At 45.0% G+C, this 18,145-nt stretch overlaps 2 protein-coding genes across 6 annotated transcripts in view; one reads left to right on the top strand and one right to left on the bottom strand.

The window, feature by feature from the left end:
• LOC102388347 (fibrinogen-like protein 1) overlaps positions 1-13,292 on the bottom strand; it is a 34,039-nt gene extending 20,747 nt beyond the window's left edge. Inside the window, exons 1-2 of one of the 2 annotated variants that reach the window (XM_014520891.2) lie at positions 13,163-13,292; positions 1,818-1,958 (exon numbers count right to left, since the gene is read on the bottom strand). The gene's annotated coding sequence lies outside the window, so the exon portion shown is untranslated. Of the gene's footprint in view, positions 1-1,817; positions 1,959-12,979; positions 13,007-13,162 lie in introns of those variants that run through there. The other variant, XM_025206642.1, reaches the window with a different exon arrangement.
• Positions 13,293-13,305: 13 nt separating this feature from the next.
• The window catches only part of LOC102387938 (phosphatidylinositol 3,4,5-trisphosphate 3-phosphatase TPTE2), a 41,746-nt gene continuing 36,906 nt past the window's right edge, over positions 13,306-18,145 (top strand). The window contains exons 1-2 of one of the 4 annotated variants that reach the window (XM_006025785.3): positions 13,306-13,376; positions 15,276-15,362. In XM_006025785.3, coding sequence (XP_006025847.1) covers positions 15,313-15,362 — 50 coding nt within the window. In that variant the 5' untranslated portion in view covers positions 13,306-13,376; positions 15,276-15,312. Of the gene's footprint in view, positions 13,377-13,651; positions 13,752-15,275; positions 15,363-18,145 lie in introns of those variants that run through there. The other 3 variants (XM_025206639.1, XM_025206638.1, XM_025206641.1) reach the window with 3 other exon arrangements.

Raw genomic sequence — 18,145 nt, 5'->3', positions numbered from 1 at the left:
AGGAATGATTTATTTTAATAGATCACTGAAGGCACCAATCCCCTTGAGGGTTCCACTTTCAGTTTAATAGAGCCAATACCCCATTTCAGTAAATTTCTCAAGATAGCATGAATCTGATTTACATAATGCCAAGGACAGGGAATCAGACTTGTAAAAAGCAAACAAGGGTATTAAGCAAGATGCTGTTTGATTGAAACCTCAGAAGAGTTGTGATTGTGTAACTAAACTCAGAACTGGACAATGAGATTTTCTAGTTAACAAAAACAAGTTTTGTGGTAAATGGAGCAAAAAAATAAAGACAGGCATCTCCCTCTGCATCCTGGCCAAAGAATTAGACTTTATTTTAAGGACAATAGCAGGAGTGTCCATTTTACATGGCAGCTAATCGAATGATAGATGAGGCTAAAAGACAAGTATTTTAATCCCAGCCTAACCCCAGTATTATTAGCAAGGGAAACAGGGCTGCTCTGCTGTTACAGAAGTACAAAATGCCATTTTATTAATCATATAAACATTCTTTTGTCTCCCCTCTGAGATCAGAATTCTTGGCCCATTTCACAACCATCACACAAAAACAATATCCATTTCTTGCAGTGTAGGAGCTATCTCTGGCTTTGTATCCAGTTTTTACAGCTATGACATAAAGGAATTAAACTTTTCCACCTCTTTCCAGGTGCTAACCTGCTATGTACTGAGTGCCCCCCTCCCTCTTTCCCCCCTCAACCCTCACTGACTTCCACGGGAGTTTGTGGGTGCTCAGTTTACTGTTCTTTCAGTAATGAGTTTAACTTTCATTTACTTTGGGGGAAGAGCATGCATGTCGAGCAGCTGACACATGATGAAGTCCCACTCCATTTTACCCCTTGGTAACTTGTTCAGATATCCAGGCCCTCATACCAAAGCTCATGGTTTTTGTCTAGACTGTGAAGATATCACTCTTGAAAACTTGTTAATGCTGCAATAGGATGGAGTCTCAGGTTAATCATGACCAGCTAAACATGACCCGTTCTGTCTATAGTAGGTGACAAATCATAGTTAAAACTGTGTTAGTTATAATGTGTTAAGTCATTTCTGAACACGTGTGAACTTATTTTCCATTTTTCCCCACATCTGGGATGTGGAGATCACGTGATACAGATGTAGCGGAAGGGTGTGTCTGTGTACTATTCTATCTGGCTAAGAGTTAAAAATAAGTGAGTCGCCCTAACCAAACATGAACATTGTGTAATTACTAATGATACTTCTTCACAGATGTTGAAGTCCCCTGATAGAACATTTGGAAAACAACTTTCCTTTCCTGGAATATGCATGGCTGACATGCTAACTACAATACTAATCCCCACTTGGCTATTTGGAAGTAGGTCAGATCCCCACTTTGTAAAATAGGCAGTATTAGGACAGTCCACAAATAAGAATAAATATCAACAACTTAATTGACAAGGCTGCACACCTAGCAAAAAGCTCCTGGGGGCTGAACAACAGTCTGGTTTATTCAAAACCCTCTCAACAAATTTATGAACAGATGGAAAAATAAAACAGTGGTAATAAGGTTTAAATGGTTCTGGAAAAAGTTTTTAGATATTTTTTCAAAGTGAAGTGACATTAAGTGATCTGATTTTAGGGAGGAGTCAATGCCTAATGGAAAAACCCAATCATCCTCTAATATCAGCTGTGAGGGCAGAACCCCCTAAATACCAAGGGGGTATGTGAATGTAGATGGAGTTTGTAGGAGGCAGACTCAGATAAACCCAGGGCCAGTCCCATTCAAAGTAACATAAATCAACAAAGCTAATTTAAAATTAATCCACATGCTTTACATGTTGCTCCCTTTTGCCTTGTTCACAGCACAGGAGTGGACTGGAACCCAGAAGATCTTGGCTCTGTTCTTGGCTCTTCCACTAGCCTGCTGGGTGACAAGGGACAAGTCATTTTACCTTTCTGTGCTGCAGTTTCCCCATCTGTAAAACAGAAATAATTATACTAATTTTGTAAAGTACTTCAGGCCTATTGATGAAAAGCTCTGTAAATGGATCAGGTGGTACTACAAACTAACTCTAATTGCTAGTTAATAATGATTAGTTAATAACAATATTGTCTCTGTAAATCACACACACTTTTGTTAAAGCACTATACCCCTTTGCAGAGCACATACATTATTAATGGAACAGGTTTTATTTATGTGTATAAAATAGAGATAAATAGAGCAAGAGTGTGAGTGACAGGGAGAGAATACACTAATTGTTGCTAATAAATCAGATTTTCTTGAACTCCAGTTATTCAGTTAAGTTGGCCCCTAAATGGTGTAAGTACTGGAGCAGACAGCTAGGGGCTGTGCTCTTCTCGACCAGCCGCTCACAAACAGGGAAGAATTAGTGAGGAATATAATAGTGGATGACAACTTGAGCAGCAGTGACTAGGAGATGATTGAGTTCAGGATCCTGAGGAAAAGAAGGAAGGAGAGTAGCAGAGTAAGGACACTGGACTTCAGAAAAGCAGACTGGGGCTCAGGGACCCCATGGGCAGGATCTCCTGGGAAGCCAGTCTGAGGGGGAGAGGAGTCCAGGGGGCTGGCTGTACTTCAAAAACCTTACTGAGAGTGCAGGAACAAACCATCCCAATATGCAGGAAGACTAGCAAGTATGGCAGAAGACCAGCTTGGCTTAGTAGGGAATTCTTCAGTAAGCTAAATCACAAAAAAGAAGCTTATAAGAAATGGAAACTTGGACAAAAAATGAGGGAAAAGTATAAGAGTATTGCTCGGGCATGCAGGGATGAAGTCAGATAGGCCAAAGCGCAGTTGGAGCTGCAGCTAACAAGGGATGTGATGAGTAACAAGAAAGGTTTCTACATATATGATATCAACAAGAGGAAGAACATGGAAAGTGTGGGTCCCTTACTGAATGGAGGAGGCAACCTTGTGACAGATGATGAGGAAAAGGCTGAAGTGCTCAATGCCTCTTTTACCTCACTCTTCACGGGCAAGGTCAGCTCCCAGACTACTGCCCCAGGCAGCACAGTTTGGGGAGGAGGTGAGCAGCCCTCAGTGGTGAAAGAACAAGTTAGAGACTATTTAGCAAAGCTGGATGTGTACAAGTCCATAGGGCCAGATGCAATGTATCCAAGGGTGTTGAGGGAGTTGGCTGATGTGATTGCAGAGTCCCTGGCCATTATCTTTGAAAAATCATGGAGATTGGAAGAGGTCCAAGAAGACTGGGAAAGGGCAAATAGAGAGCCCATATTTAAGAATGGGAAAAGGGAGGATTCAGGGAACTACAGATTAGTCAGCCTCACCTCAGTCAATGGAAAAATCATGGAGCAGGTCCTCAAGGCATCCATGTCTAAGCACTTGGAGGAGAAGAAGGTGATTAGGAACAGTCAGCATTGATTCACCAATGTCATGCCTGGCCAACCTGATTGCCTTCTGTGACTGGCTCTGTGGATTTGGGGAGACCAGTGTATGTGATATACCTTGATTTTATCAAGGCTTTTGATACAGTCTCCCACAATGTCCTTACAGGCAAACTAAGGAAGTACAGGCTGGATGAATGGTCTGTAAAGAAGACAGAAAACTGGCTGGAGCTTCAGGTTCAGAGGGTAGTAGCCAACAGCTCAATGTCTAGCTGGCAGCTGGTATCAAGAGGAGTGCCCCAGGATCTGTCCTGGGCCTGGTTTTGTTTAATGACCTGGAAGATGGCACAGAGTGTACACTCAGCAAGTTTGCAGATGACACCAAGCTGGGGGGAGTAGTAGATATGCTGGAGGGTAGGGCTAAGATAGAGTGACCTTGGGGAACTGGAGGATTGGACCAAAAGAAATATCATGAGGTTCAATAAGGACAAGTACCGAATCCTGCATTTAGGATGGAACAATCCCATGTACTGGTACAGGCTGGGAGCTGACTGGCTAGGCAGCGGCTCTGCAGAGAAGGACTTGGGGATTACAGTAGATAATAAGCTGATTATGAGCCAACAGTGTGCCCTTGTTGCCAAGAAAGCTAACAGCATACTGGGATGCATTGGTAGGTGTGTTGCCAGCAGATCAAGGGAAGTGATTATTTCCCTCTATTCAGCATCAGTGAGGCCACATCTGTAATACTGTATCCAGGTTTGGGCCTCCCACTACAGAGGGGATGTGGGCAAATTGGAGAGAGTCCAGTAGAGGGCAACAAAAGTGGTTAGGGAGCTGGGGGCACATGACTTCTGAGGAGAGGCTGTGGGAACTGGGACTATTTGGTCTATAGAAGTGAAGCAAAGCGAGCCGAGTGAGAGGGGGATTTAATAGCAGCCTTCAACCACCTAAAGGGGGGTTCCAAAGAGGATGGAGCTGGACTGTTCTCAGTGGTGGCAGATGACAGAACAAGGAGAAATGGTCTCAAGTTGCAGCAAGGGAAGTTTAGGTTAGATACTAGGAAAAACTTTGCCATTAGGACGGTAGTGGAACAGGTTACCCAGAGAGGTAGTGGAATCTCCATCCTTGGTAGTTTCTAAAACCAGGCTAGACAAAACCTTGGCTGGGATGATTTAGTGTGGGTTGGTCCTGCTTGAGCAGGGGGTTGGACTAGATGACCTCCTGAGGTCCCTTCCAACCCTAATGTTCTATGATTCTATGATTCTTAGTCAATTTTGTGAAGGACTCAAGAGAGAACGTAATGGGAGAGGAGCTACAATGCCTCTCTGTGGATTTGGAGGCATAAATTTGAGCTTCACTCCAGATTGGTGCCTAAAGCTCTGCACAGTTGTGGGTACCTGGGGAATAGGGCTGTGCAAAACAGCACCATTCTGCTTTGATGGAACAGTGTTTTGTTTCAAGTTTTGTTTCGTTTCAAAAGTACTGTCCGTTTCATTTTGTTGAAACTGTTTCGCTGTTTCAACGTTTCACCCATAGGCTATAATGAGGAATCATGAAAATGCCTAAACTTAGTCATTTCTTGCCTGATTTGTCTGAAGCTTGCAGGGATGGTAGCCCCTTCTGAGGGCATGAAGCCTGTCAAGTTTCAAGGATATAGGTGCAAAGGTTTCTGGGAAACTGCACCTCAAGTTGTTAACAAGCAAAACTCCTGTCACTTGCTGGCAGCAGCAGACTCCTGTGATCCAGCAGGCAGACTGGGGCCTCACACCCCTGGGAGGGCTGCGCCGGACTCCTCCCGGTGGTGCAGGTGGGCCCCCAATCTGCCTGCCAGATGACAGGAGGCTGCTGCTGCTGCTGGCTAGGGCCAGTGGCAGCACCAATCTTCCCAGTGCTGGGTGTGGGCTGTACCCAGCATCGATCCCAGCTAGTCAGCAGCCTCCTGTCATCCAGCAGGCAAATCAGAGGCCCACACCCCCGGGTAGAGTCTGGCACAGCCCCCACAGCCCTTTGGGGGTGAGGGCAGGCCCCCAATCTGCCTGCCAGATGACAGGAGGCTGCTGCTGCCAGCTGGGATCAGCGCTGGGCACTGACCCTGCCAAACGCAGGGAAGATTGGTGCTGCCACTGACCCTAGCTGGCAGCGACAGCACACTGTCATCCAGCACGCAGATCCAGGGACCCGCAGCTTTGGGAGGGCTGGGGGCTGTGCCAGAATCCTCCCGGGCGGTGTGCCCCTGGATCTGCGCCGGATGACAGGAGGCTGCTGCTGCCGGCTGGGGCCGGCGCTGGAGCCAAGGTAGGCCCGCCTTTCTGAAGCCAAGTAAGCCCGGCTTTGAAACTCAAAACGTTTCGAAAGTTTTGTTGTTTTGTTTCAAAGCTGTTTTGAAGGCTTTTGTTTTGTTTTGATTTTACTGTTTGGAGCTCAAAATGCACTGAAACGGCTTTGAAACGAAATACCCGGTGAAATTTCACACAGACGTACTGGGGAGCCACAGGCAGCTGGATGGAGTTTTAATCATATCAGTCCCTTGTATTCCATTAGTTAGACACTGCATGTCATCATCAGCAACACTTTGGTGTGTCATCATTGTGCTGGCCCATTAAGCTGCCTAGCACTCTTAAAGTATGCCTCTGAGTTCTCAGAACAATTATACCTTCATCAGCAAGGCTTGTTGTGTCAATTTTAAATGTTACCATTGTACCTTAGCCCATGCTTCATCATTACCCTGCTCCTCACATGCCATTGGAGTAGTCATAGGGGGCACTTATAGATTCATAGATTGTTATGGCTTGGAAGGGACCTTGTAGATCATCAGGTCCAGTCCCTCTGCATTAGGCAGGAAAAGACAACTGGAGTCAAGTGACCCCAGCGAGGTGACTGTCCAGTGTCCTTTTGAAGATTTCCAGGGTAGGTGACTGCATCACCACTGGAGGGAGTTTATTGCAGTCTGGACACCCTGACTGTGAAGTTTTTCCTGGAATTGAGCCTGAAGTGGACTTCCAGGAGTTTGTATCCATTGCTCCTGGTCTTCCGCAGGGGTGCCCTGATGAACAGCTGTTCACCGAGTTCTTGATGTACTCCTTTGATGTAGCGGTAAGTCACTACCGAGTCCCCTCTCAGCCTTCTCCTCTGTAGGCTGAAGAGGCCCAAATCCCTCAGCCGTTCCTTGTATGGCTTGTCTTGCAAGTCCCTGACCATATGGGTGGCTCTTCTCTGGACCCTCTCAAGTTTTTCCATGTCCTTGTTGAAGCATGGCGCCCAGAACTGGACACAGTACTTCGGCTGTGGTCTCACTAGTGTGGAGTACAGTGGGAGTATCACTTCCTTAGTTTTGCATGAGATGCAATGGTTAATGCATGCCAGCATGTTGTTTGCCCAGCTGGCCACAGCATTGCACTGCTGGGTCATGTTTATGCGATGGTCAATCACTACCCCTAGGTCCCTTTTGGCTGTGGTGCAAGTCAAATTGTTGCCACTGAGCCTGTAGGTATGATGGGGATTGTTTACCCTCGGATGGAGCACCTTACACTTCTGAGTGTTGAACTTCATCTGGTTCCGGTCCGCCCAACTCTCCAGCCTGTCAAGATCCGCCGTCTCTGCAACTTATCTTCTAGCATGACCACGCTCCCCCATAACTTGGTGTCGTCCGCAAACTTGGCCAGCGAGCTTTTCACCCCCACATCCAAATCATTGATAAAGATGTTAAAAAGTACCAGTTCAAGCACGGACCCCTGAGGGACACCACTGGCTACTTCTCGCCAGGACAACACAGATCCATTCGTGAGAACTCTCTGGGCCCTACCATGCAGCCAGTTTCCCACCCACTAAACCGTTGAGCAGTTAAGTCCACAATCTTCCTATTTTTCCACAAGGATATTGTGGGATACAAGACCAAAAGCCTTTCGGAAGTCTAGGTACATAATGTTGACATTCTCTCCTGTGTCCAGGTGACAAGAGACCTGTTCATAGAAGGAGATGAGATTGGTAAGACAAGACCTACCTGCGATGAAGCCATACTGGCTGTCATTTAGAATCTTACCCTTAACAAGTGTATCGCACGTGGATTCTTTAATGAATTTTTCCAGGATCTTCCCTGGGATGGAGGTTAGGCTGATTGGCCTATAGTTGTCCAGGTCCTCCCTCTTCCCCTTCTTAAAGATGGGCATAATGTTGGCCCTCTTCCAATCCTCAGGGATCTCCCCTGTGTGCCACGATTTCTGAAAGAGTTTTGCCAGGGGTTCTGCAATGACTTCAGCCAGGTTCATCAGCACTCTTGGGTGAAGTCCATCTGGTCCTGCTGACTTATAAATGTCTAGCTTTTCTGGTTGGTTTTGCACCAGGTCAGCATCCACAATAGGAAGGCTATCATTCCCACTATGCCTCCTGTGATCCTTATCTCGCTTGCCTTTCCCCTTGGTCTGGTGAAATACCAAAGCAAAGTGGGCATTCAGGTATTCAGTTTTTTCCTGAGTGTCTGTTACCAGCTGTCCCAAGGTGTTAAGCAGGGGCACCATGCTTCCATTTGTTTTCCTTCTGCTCCCTACATACCTAAAGAAGGACTTCTTATTGTCCTTGACACCCTTGGCTAACTTAAACTCAGTCGCCACCTTAGCTTTCCTAATCATTTCCCTTCAAGTGCGGACCACTGTTGTATAGTCCTCCTTCAGGACTGTCCCTAGTTTCCACTGTGTGTACGCCTCTTTTTCGGGTGGGGGTCCCCCCGCAGCCAATCTCACCAACTGGGAGGCACAAGCAGCGCTCCCGGAAGTGCCAGTGGCGCTCCTGAAAGTGCTAGTGGCACTTCACCTGGCACCCCCACTCCCCAGCCAGCACTCACAGGGTGGCACCGGCGCTCCCACCAGCCTCCCCTGCCCATCACCTAAGCAGGGAAAGCTGCTTGTCAGGGAGTGCACCAGCACTCTCAGGAGGTGCATGTGCGCCCCAGTGCACCCCCTATGTGTCCAGTCCTTGAGGACTGTCCCTAGCTTCCACTGTGTGTACACCTCTTTTTTTCTTTTTCAAGAGGACCGTGATGTCCCTATTGAGCCAGCAGGGCTTGCCAGCTACCTTTCCTCTTTATAAGTCGCCCATGACAACCAAGTCCTTTGCACACGCAGCCTCTGTCAGTTCTTGAGAGAACTCCAGATCCAGCTCCTCTCCTTGGTTTGGTCAGCAGTAGTAAACGCCCACAGTTAAGTCTCTTGCACCCCACCCCTCCCCAAAGCTTGACCCAGAGGGTTTCAAGCTGCTTATCTTTGGAGCCAATGTCAGCCTCCAGAGAGGTGTTCTGCTCCCTCACATAGAGAGCTACCCCTCCACCTTTTCTCTCTGCTCAGTCCCTTCTGTGCAAGGTGCAGCCTTCTACAGCTACGCTCCAGTCATATGAGGAGTCCCACCAAGTCCTCGCGATTTCTACCAGGTCAGATTGCCCACTAGAGAGCAGGAGGGCTAGCTCCTCCTGCTTGTTCCCCATGCTCCTGACATTGGTGTATAGGCAGCTGAGGCCCCCAACTGACACCCTCCATTTCCTGATTTACTTGTTATACAGTAACTGTCACTGGAAAACGCAAGTTATTTCTGCAAGTGCTACAGGGTCAGAGAGGGTGTGGACTGATGGAACAAGTATGCTGAGTGAAAAGGGAAGGGGAGACTTACTGCATGTTAGACAATCCTCAGCAATAGTTTGTCTTCTCTATCCCTCAGTAAGAAGAAATTGGGAATCTTTACTTCCAGATTAACAATCTGTTGAATTACTTTGTTTTATTTTTCACTTATTGCAGAATGGAGCAGACACACAAAAACCATTCCACTGGACAGCAACACAATTGATGTGCAGTAAATCTTTCTCGTGCTCTCCACCTCCTGCTTTTAACTTCTGTGACCCTCACTGTTAAATAATTATGTCTTACTTGGGCTCTGAATTTATTTTGCTGTGGCTTCCACCCACTGGATCTTGTTACACACTGATCTACTATGTTGAAGAGGCCTTTCTTATCATATCTACATAATAGTTGTGATCAAATCACCTTTTTAATCTTCTCTATGATAAACTAAAGAGATTGAGCTCCTGGAGGCTTTCGTTATAAATCATGTTTTCTAGTGGTTTTGTCAGTTGTGTAACTAGGCAGGAAAAGACAACTGGAGTCAAGTGACCCCAGCAAGGTGACTGTCCAGTCTCCTTTTGAAGATTTCTAGGGTAGGTGACTGCATCACCACTGGAGGGAGTTTATTCTAGAGTCTGGACACCCTGACTGTGAAGTTTTTCCTGGAATTGAGCCTGTGAACTCCCTTTAATTTATCAACATCCATCTTGAATTTTGGACAACAGAAAGGGATACAGTATCCCAAGAGATGTTCCATCAATGCCAGACACAGAGTCAATATAACCTCCCTGTTCCTATTTCAGAATTTTGTGTTTACACATCCAAGCAGCACATTAGTCCCCTTTGGCCACCGTGTTATGCTGAGAATTCATGGTCAGTTGATTATCTACCATGACCTCCAGGTCTTTATGCTGGAAAGTAGATGACTCAGAAAGTGTGTTCTCCTGGAGTCTGGACACATATTTTTACATTTGGCAATAAAGAAACATAGATGGTTTGTCTGTGCCCATCTTATGAAACAATGTAAATTGCTATGTATCAGTCGTCTCTCTTCTTTATTAGTTCCCACTTCTCTAGACTCTGTGAGCTTCAAACATTATTATTAATGATTTTCTGTCTTCTAGGTCATTGATAAAAATCTTAAAATCACACAGGTGCAGGAACCAAATCTTATGCAACCCTATTAGAAACACATCCGCTCAATAGCGATTTCCCATTCATGACCGTGTTCTGATTCAGGTTTTAATCCATGTCACGTGCTCCCTATTGAGTTTGTGTCATTTTAACTTCTTAATATGCTGCAGGCAGCAAGTCAAATATGTCTTACAAAAAAGTATTTTAAATTGACACTATTCACCTTATCAATAGAATTTATCCTCTTAAAAATATCAGGTTAGTTTGGAAAGATCTATTTGCTATAATCCCACTCTGATTGGTATTCATTATATTACTCTTGTCATTTTTAATCAATTTAGTCCATATCAACCATTCCATCAGGAAAATGGCAAGCTGTTGGGCTTATCATCTAGGTCATCCTGCTCACCTCTTCATTATACTGACACCCTAGTACTTTTCTTCTAGTCTTCTAGTGTTACAAAATTTATTGAAACTCAACATTATTTATCAATGGTGAGTTTTAATAAAGTTAACGGTCATAGTAATCCTTGGCAAACTCTTTTAAACTCTTGGTACAAATTACCCACATCTGAGGTCTTATTTTAATAATTGTTATTTAACTTCCTCTGAGTTACCATGTGGAAGGGAAAGTAATACAAATATGTCATGCTGGTGTTTTCTTCCAAATACAGAACAGGCTACTTAATGAACATTTCTGCCTTTTTGTATATTTTTATTATTAGCAATTCTACCATTCTACTAATAGCATTGTTCATTTACAGTGGTGAAGATCTGCCATTAGATTAAAATCAGATTTCAGATTCTTTTAAATATCTGTACAGCACCACCTCCAACATCCAAAACTCATTACTGAGACCTCAAAAATTGAAATTAAGTCAAAGTTGAAAACAAACAAGCCAAAACAGAACTACAGTAATCCAACATAGATCATTTTCTCTGCATTCAGCTTTTTGACCTTCTGGACTATACTTGTGTCACATTTCCAAATTTTTCTTTGCAAATGTAAGGGCGATAAAGTTTCATAGCTGTTAGGGGCTGGAAGGGACCTTACTGATCATTGGGTCCAACCCCAAAGGTATTTTATAATAAAAAGAAAGTTGACATTCTAAGCTGAATCATTTGACCCAAGGAACTGGAGTTTTACAAAGATATGTCAAACAGCACGAGACCCATAATCAAATAGGAATTGGCAATATTGGTCAAGCATCAACAACACTGTATTATTAGAAAGTACAGAAAGCCCCAAGACACAAAAGTCAGCCTGGGATCAAACTTTGAACAACAAAAATTTCTGATCTCAAGTTTTAGTCCAGGCTCAACTGTATTATGTAGGAAACAGATCAGTTAGTTTACAGTTACAGTTTACTTTATGCCTGCAAAACTGAGGTAAAAGGGCTGTAAGATGGCATGAATCATGCCCTACTGGCTGTTCAGAGGATTCTCAGCCTGTTCCTGCACCCTTGAAAGTTGAATACATTGAATACAGTGATTCTTGTGAAACGTCAGCATTTACATTAAAACTACATTAAGAGCTTCTAACCTATGATTATAAGACAAGCTAAGATCAACTTGCCATATTTACACAATTTCCTGGATCTGATCTTGAAAATATTCCATGTGTAATGTTTTACTGAACTGCAAAGTATGAATTCAGAAGGACGGCAGAGTCACGTCTTTAGGAAACAACTAGCTCACCTCTGGCCCCTCCACCCCACCCAAAAAAATTCCCCTTTGACAAGTACAACTTCCAGGACCAAAAAATATACAAACAGACAAACAACAACAACAATGCAAATGCTTCTGCATGCGTTCTTACTGCCACCAGTCTATTCAGTTTCTACCAACATCAATTTTATTTATTTTCTTAATCTTTATTGATTTGTGTAGCTTATTACTTATTACTTTCTGACTTTAGCAACTGTTTATTCCATGTGCGCATTCCACTTAGCCTGGAACCGGTTGGCTTTCCTCCTACTTTCATACATTCTCCCTGCAGCACCTAATCTCATACACCAAGCCAAAGGAAATCAAAATATCATCTTTTCAATGTTTTCAACAAGTGTAAAATACTAACAATCATGCAGGGACAATGTTTGCATATGAAGAGAATTTTTATGACTAAGTAAATTGGGAATTAACTAAAGCGCATTTCTGAGGATATCTCCAAAGTCTGTAGATGAAAAAGGGAATTTACCTTCAATTTGCTTTAGTTTGATGTATAAAAGGGCTCACAATTCTGAATAGCCATGACAGAGATTTGCTTTGCATTTGAGAGAGGAAAAAATGAATCTGGCTGCTCAGACCACTAGGAAATTTATAATCAACAAAAGTACCTGAAAGTTGTGAGCAATTCAGGAACAAGATTTCGAAAAGGCAGGGTTTGAACTCCCTCTACTGGCTGTGCAGCAGCACAGCTGTTCTAAGTTAAAGTTGTTTGTTAAAAAATGCCATGCCTGTAACAGGTCCTTGCTGTAATAAAGAAAGTTTAGCTCCTTTTTGTAATAAAGATATTTTCATAAGCACAAATGGCAGGGGTGAAAATCTACCTCTAAAATGATTGCAGCCATTACCCAACGGAAAAGAGCAAAATCAGTAGAGAAAACATATCAAGTCTCAGAAGGCCCTTCCAGGCAGCGGAGACTTAAGAAAAAACAAACTCCTTAAAATTAGAATCAAGGTGACAGCAACCATAAAAGGAAAAGTGTGTGTGCATCTCGGCACGTGACAGAAAGAGAGATGCCAGGTTGGCACTTCTTGCAGTGTTGTGCCCAGACAGGAACCCCCGGCCTACACGGGCTGGGTTGTCTGTGGTACTGATCGACACAGGCATCCGCCCTACATGAAAACACTGAACTGCTGAGCCTTGGCATTTGTAGAAGGTGGTGCCAAACCTTTGGTGAGGGTGTTGCATTCGTCATGGTGCCTAACTTAGGACCTGCTCCTGGAAAGGGGCTTAACTTCCCTGACAGGATCCTTCTCATTGCTTTCAGCTGGACCACAGGGACCCCCAGTCCTTAGCCATTACCCTCCAGGTGAAGTGGCTGAGGGGTCAAGGCTAAACCCTTGGCCCTTACCAGACAAGCCTGCAAAGAATGTCCTGGCCAGGCTCAGCGTCCTCAGGTGCGCACCATCCCCAGAGGAGGCTCCCACTAAAGAGACGCTGTGTCTGCCTGAAGCAAGTGACACGAGTGCACATCCACACGGCCAGAGGCATCTTACGGGAGGGTGTCTCAGCTGACCCGATTGCAGCAGACAAGACGGGAGCTGGCCGCCTGAAGCTGGGCGGAGGTGTCTCCCGGATCAGTTTAGCGCGGGGGGGAGCGGGGCGCGCCTCCCCGCTGCAACACCATGAATGGGGAGGCGCGGCCCGCTGCTATGGCGACGGCGTTCCACTCCGGAACTGCCCGGGGCCGGGCCGGGCCGGGCCGGGGTTGCCCGAGGTAATGGGGCTGGTCCTTTGCTCGCTGCTCGGGACAGTGGGGCTGGGCGGGAGGGCGGTCGCCCGCCCGGGGCCGGGAGAGGAGAGAGCTCAGGAAGTGTAGCAGTCCGCAAAGCGGAGCGAGAGGGCGAGGGCGCGCGTCGGGCCTTAGCCAGCCCCCGCCCCGGGGCTGCCAGCAGCCTCCTCTCCCGAGCCAGGGCCAGGGCCACCCTCCGCCGCGGCAGGTAGGGGCGATGCAGGATCCCCCGGCGGCGCCGTGCTGGAGTGGGACGGGGAGGGGAGGGGAGGAGGGACTGCCCTGCCCTGCCCCGCCCCGCCCCAAACTTCCTTACCCCTGGGCTAGTGTCCCGCCGAGGGCGGCTGTGCAGGCCCAGCCCGCCCCGCTGCATCACTTCCTCCAGCCTCTGCTGGCTTGCCTGGGGCAGAGCCCGGGAGAGGGGGCTTGGTAGACTCCTGGTCCCCTTCTTCTGGGAGCAGAAGGACAAGGTGGGATAGGGGCTACCGGCCCCCCTGGTAATCCCCTTGGCTGAGTGAGGGGGGAGCTGGAGAGGGGCTTAATCCCTTCTCCCTCCCATGGAAACTGAGGGCAGGCACAAAGAATCACAGCCTGGTGTGATGCCCAGCCTGCTGGTGATGCCAGGTTGTGTGCTGTGACACCCTCTTTCTCCCCCCCACCAATTGAATCTCTCCTGGACCTAAACGTCCAAACCAGAGCCCTGCTTGGAAGTGGGGCCAAAGCCATCCAGCTTACTACTGATGCACTGGTTAGACAAGAGGCTGTTCTCTTTGCTGGAGCAAACTTGGTACTTCTCCACTGTTGTTGGGGACAGGCACTCATGTTGCAGCTGGGGGAGTTGAGTGGGAACACACACTCCACTGTTTAAGTGGAGGCAGAGGCAGGCAGAGACCAACATCAGGTGCTGCTCAAGCTTCTGATCCTCTCTGGACAAAGGACTTGTGCACCTTGTTTGCTAGTGAGCGAAGCCTCTTATGGGAATTTAATGCAAATCGGGTTGCTCAACCAATTGAAAGAAAAGAGGGGGGGAAGGAAGAAAGTCTTCCAGTTTTAGAAAGGCTTCTCTGCAAGAGATTTTTTTCTAAGACTGGCTACATTTCCTGTCTTTATGTGCTAGGCTTGCTGTACTGTGTACATCAACTCTCATTTGACTGAGTTGTGCTCTTGGTTTGCCAAGTCAGTGCTAGTGATCCTCAAGTAACAGCAGTGGCTCATTTCAGTGAAGTCAGACTGAGTTTATCACTAATGTTCTTTTTGTGTGTGTGTGTGTGTTCTATGGTTGTAATTGGCTTTATGGATTATACAATGGACAGTCTTTGGAACACGTTTTTAGTTTGTTCTGAGCAGTTTGACAAGTGGGCATTTAAATTGGTAGTATTTTGTTCTGTACTTTGTAGCTTTTTATGTCCATTACTAGACAGAATAGACAACTATCCAATATTTAGGATAAATTGGTTGAAGGGAGCCTCTAACTACTGGATTGTATATATTGGACTTCAATTCCCAGAGTGCTGATTTGGTAACTCACTATTGTACAGATCATCTAATTTCTCACCAGTGGAACTTCATAAACTAAATGTATTCCCAGTACTTCCTCAACTGAAGCCTTAAACCTTCAGAAGCTTAACCATCATTAGGACTAGTTTCTCACTTTTATTTAATGTACACCTATGGGGTACTTATTGTCTTTCTCTGACATGCTTTGAGGAATAACTTGATTTTGTTGTTTTAGATGTTTTCTTATTAAGACCAACTGAACTAAGAACAAAATGACAACTGTGAGATATGAACAAGGATCGGAACCACCAGAAGTTCAAGAGTAAGTGGTTCACCAGAAACTTCACAACTTGCAGTGTGTATAAGCTTTTGTCCATCTGTCCCTTGAGTTTTCCCAGTGCTCTTCAGTGTAATATAAAAGTACAAGAATGGCTAAAAACACAGAATGCTGCTGCTACATGTTGTTGTGTACATATGGAAGACCAAGTGCAAGTTTTGGGAAGAAAAATGTTCAGTAATATTTGATTTGCCTATTTTGTGAAGAAATAGTCAAGAACTGAGTGAAGAAGTGTCATGAGCTAACCTGATTACTATAATGAAAATGATAAAAGGATGCATGTTTCTATTTGAAAGAGGATACCATATCTAATGTAGGACAGACTGGGCGTAACTTTCCAGCTTAAATGGCTTTCACTCTTTGGTTTTTCCCCTCAATATCCTGAAAAATACTCTCCTTTTAAAGGGTAGCTGAGTTAATGTACACAAGTTCAGGCTCTTTGTCTAATAAAATATCACCCCAGTAGTTTGGCTCCATCTCTGATCTCCTTTCATGAAGTTATGGTAGCAGTTAGGTTTCTCTTTCTTTTTTTTTTTTTTTTTTTTTTTCAATTTAACTTGCTTCATTGTGAACAAGTTTTCAGTAGCAACTTGAATTACCTTGCTTTGGCAAATTCAAGGTATTCTCAGTCAAGCTACAGTAAAAGCTTTATCTGGCATGAGTGGGGTAAGGGGGGTGTTGGTCATCTAGAAACTCTGGTTACCTGAGGCAGGGGTTTTCAGAGGGTGGTGGCAGTGGCTGCATGTGGAGCAGCAGCACTGCAGGGAAGTGGGTGGGTGCAGCATGTGCATGCAAGCTTCCTTACATGCTGTTGAAATAAGAACTACATGGTTAAAACCTTGGATCTTGTAGAAAATTATGGTTGAAAGGGACCTCAGGAGGTCATCTAGTCCAATCCCCTGCTCAAGCAGGACCATCTGACTATATATAACATCCCAGCCAAGGCTTTGTCTAGCTGAGTCTTAAAATCCTTTGAGGATGGAGATTCCACAATCTCTCTGGCTAGCCTGTTCCAGTGCTTTACTGCTTTTTTGGGGGGGGGGGGGAGGTTTGTGTGGGTTTTTTTGGTTTTGTTTTTGGGTTTGTTTTTTTTTTTTTTTTTCTTGTATCTAACCTAACCTTCCTGTGCTGCAACTTGAAACGGTTGTTCTTTGTTTGGTTATCTGCCACCACTGAGAAGTCTCTAGCTCCATCCTCTTAGTAACTAACCATCCTTCAGGTAGTTGAAGGCTGATGTTAAATCCCCTTTCAGTCTTCTCTTCTGCAGAATAAATAAGCCCAGTTCCCTCAGCCTCTCCTCGTGTTATGTGCTCCAGCCCCCTAACCATTCTTGTTGCCTTCTGCTGGACTCTCTCCAATTTGTCTGCATCATTTAGTGGGAGGCCCAAAACTGGACAAAGTATTCCACACGTGTCCTCACCAGTGCTGGATAGAAGGGAATAATCACTTCCCTTGATCTGCTGGCAGACCAGTATGGTGTTAGCCTTCATGGCAACAAGGGTACACTATGCTGGCTCATCCAGCTGATTGTCCACTGTAACCCACAGGTCCTTTGCAGAGGTGTAGCTTAGCTAGTCAGTCTCCAACCTGTACTGGTGCATGGGATTGTTGGGTTCTGGGTGCCAGACTGTACTTGTCTCATGAGGCTCAATCCTCCAATTTGGTTGAGGTCTCTCTGAATCCTAGTCCCACTCTCCAGCATACCTACTCCTTTCCCTGCCCCCACCCCCACCTTGGTGTCCTCTGCAAAGTTGCCGATAGTGCACTCATCCCATCTTTGAGATGGATGATGATGGCATTGAACAAAACCAGCCTAGAAGTACAGATATATATCAAACTTGCCACAGCAGATTGCACACGGCTTCTACTGGCCTCAGATATAAAATATTTTCAGGGAGTAGGTATATTCATTTTGTTTAACTTTCATGTTTGAAAAACCTCCCATATCTGGAGCAAGGCTCGCTCGCGCTCTCCCTTCCAATGCTGCAACTTCTATCTAGTGGAGAATTAAATTACTTAAACAGTACTGCCAGCTCTTAGAACCCAAGTATCACTAATCTGGTTTAAATAATTCAACATACAGTCTGGCCTCTTCATAAGCCTTATAAAGTTCATGGGCTCATCTTCTTTCTCTGCAACCAAGAGGGTTTAAAAAAAAATCTTTAACAAATTCTGGGACTTGTGTTGCAACTCCTAGGATCTGTACCTTTCAGAAAAATGTTAAATATGAATTGCATTAAATTATAAATTTTTATCATGCTTTGCTTTGGCAGCATACTAACTTTTTTGGGGGGGGGGGGGGCTTATGGAGGAAAGGTTAAGTAATTCATTTTGGATGCTGATGAATTTTTAAAGAGTTGGACTCAACCTTGTAACCCTAGTAATGTTTTATAACAGTACACACTTCTGCAGGTTGTGCAACAGTAGTACAAAAACATGTACCAGTCCAGATGGAGAAGTGGTAGGTGGGGAGTGTAGAGGGTTTAGCAGACCCTGAGAACTTGCATGGTCCTCCTAAAGCTGTATATCCCTTAGCTTTTGAGCTTCCTGACTTCAGCATTTAGAACACTGACCTGAACATTTTTTTTTTTTTTTTTTTTCCCTGACCTTTTCGTTTAAAAAAAGATCCTTTAAATTTTTTTTTTTTTTTTTTTTTTTTTTTTTAAAGTCCTTATCTAGTTAAAATTTATTCAGGAGGAAGTTCTTAAAAATTTCTTGTGAAGAGTTAACTTTTTAAGGGAATATATAGCCGGTAGTAACTGACAAAG

This window comes from Alligator sinensis, unplaced genomic scaffold (genome assembly GCF_000455745.1).
Source record: "Alligator sinensis unplaced genomic scaffold, ASM45574v1 scaffold1031_1, whole genome shotgun sequence".
Lineage (NCBI taxonomy): Eukaryota > Metazoa > Chordata > Crocodylia > Alligatoridae > Alligator > Alligator sinensis.
The sequence above is the reverse complement of the archived record's forward strand: the minus strand, read 5'-3'. Positions and strand labels throughout refer to the sequence as shown.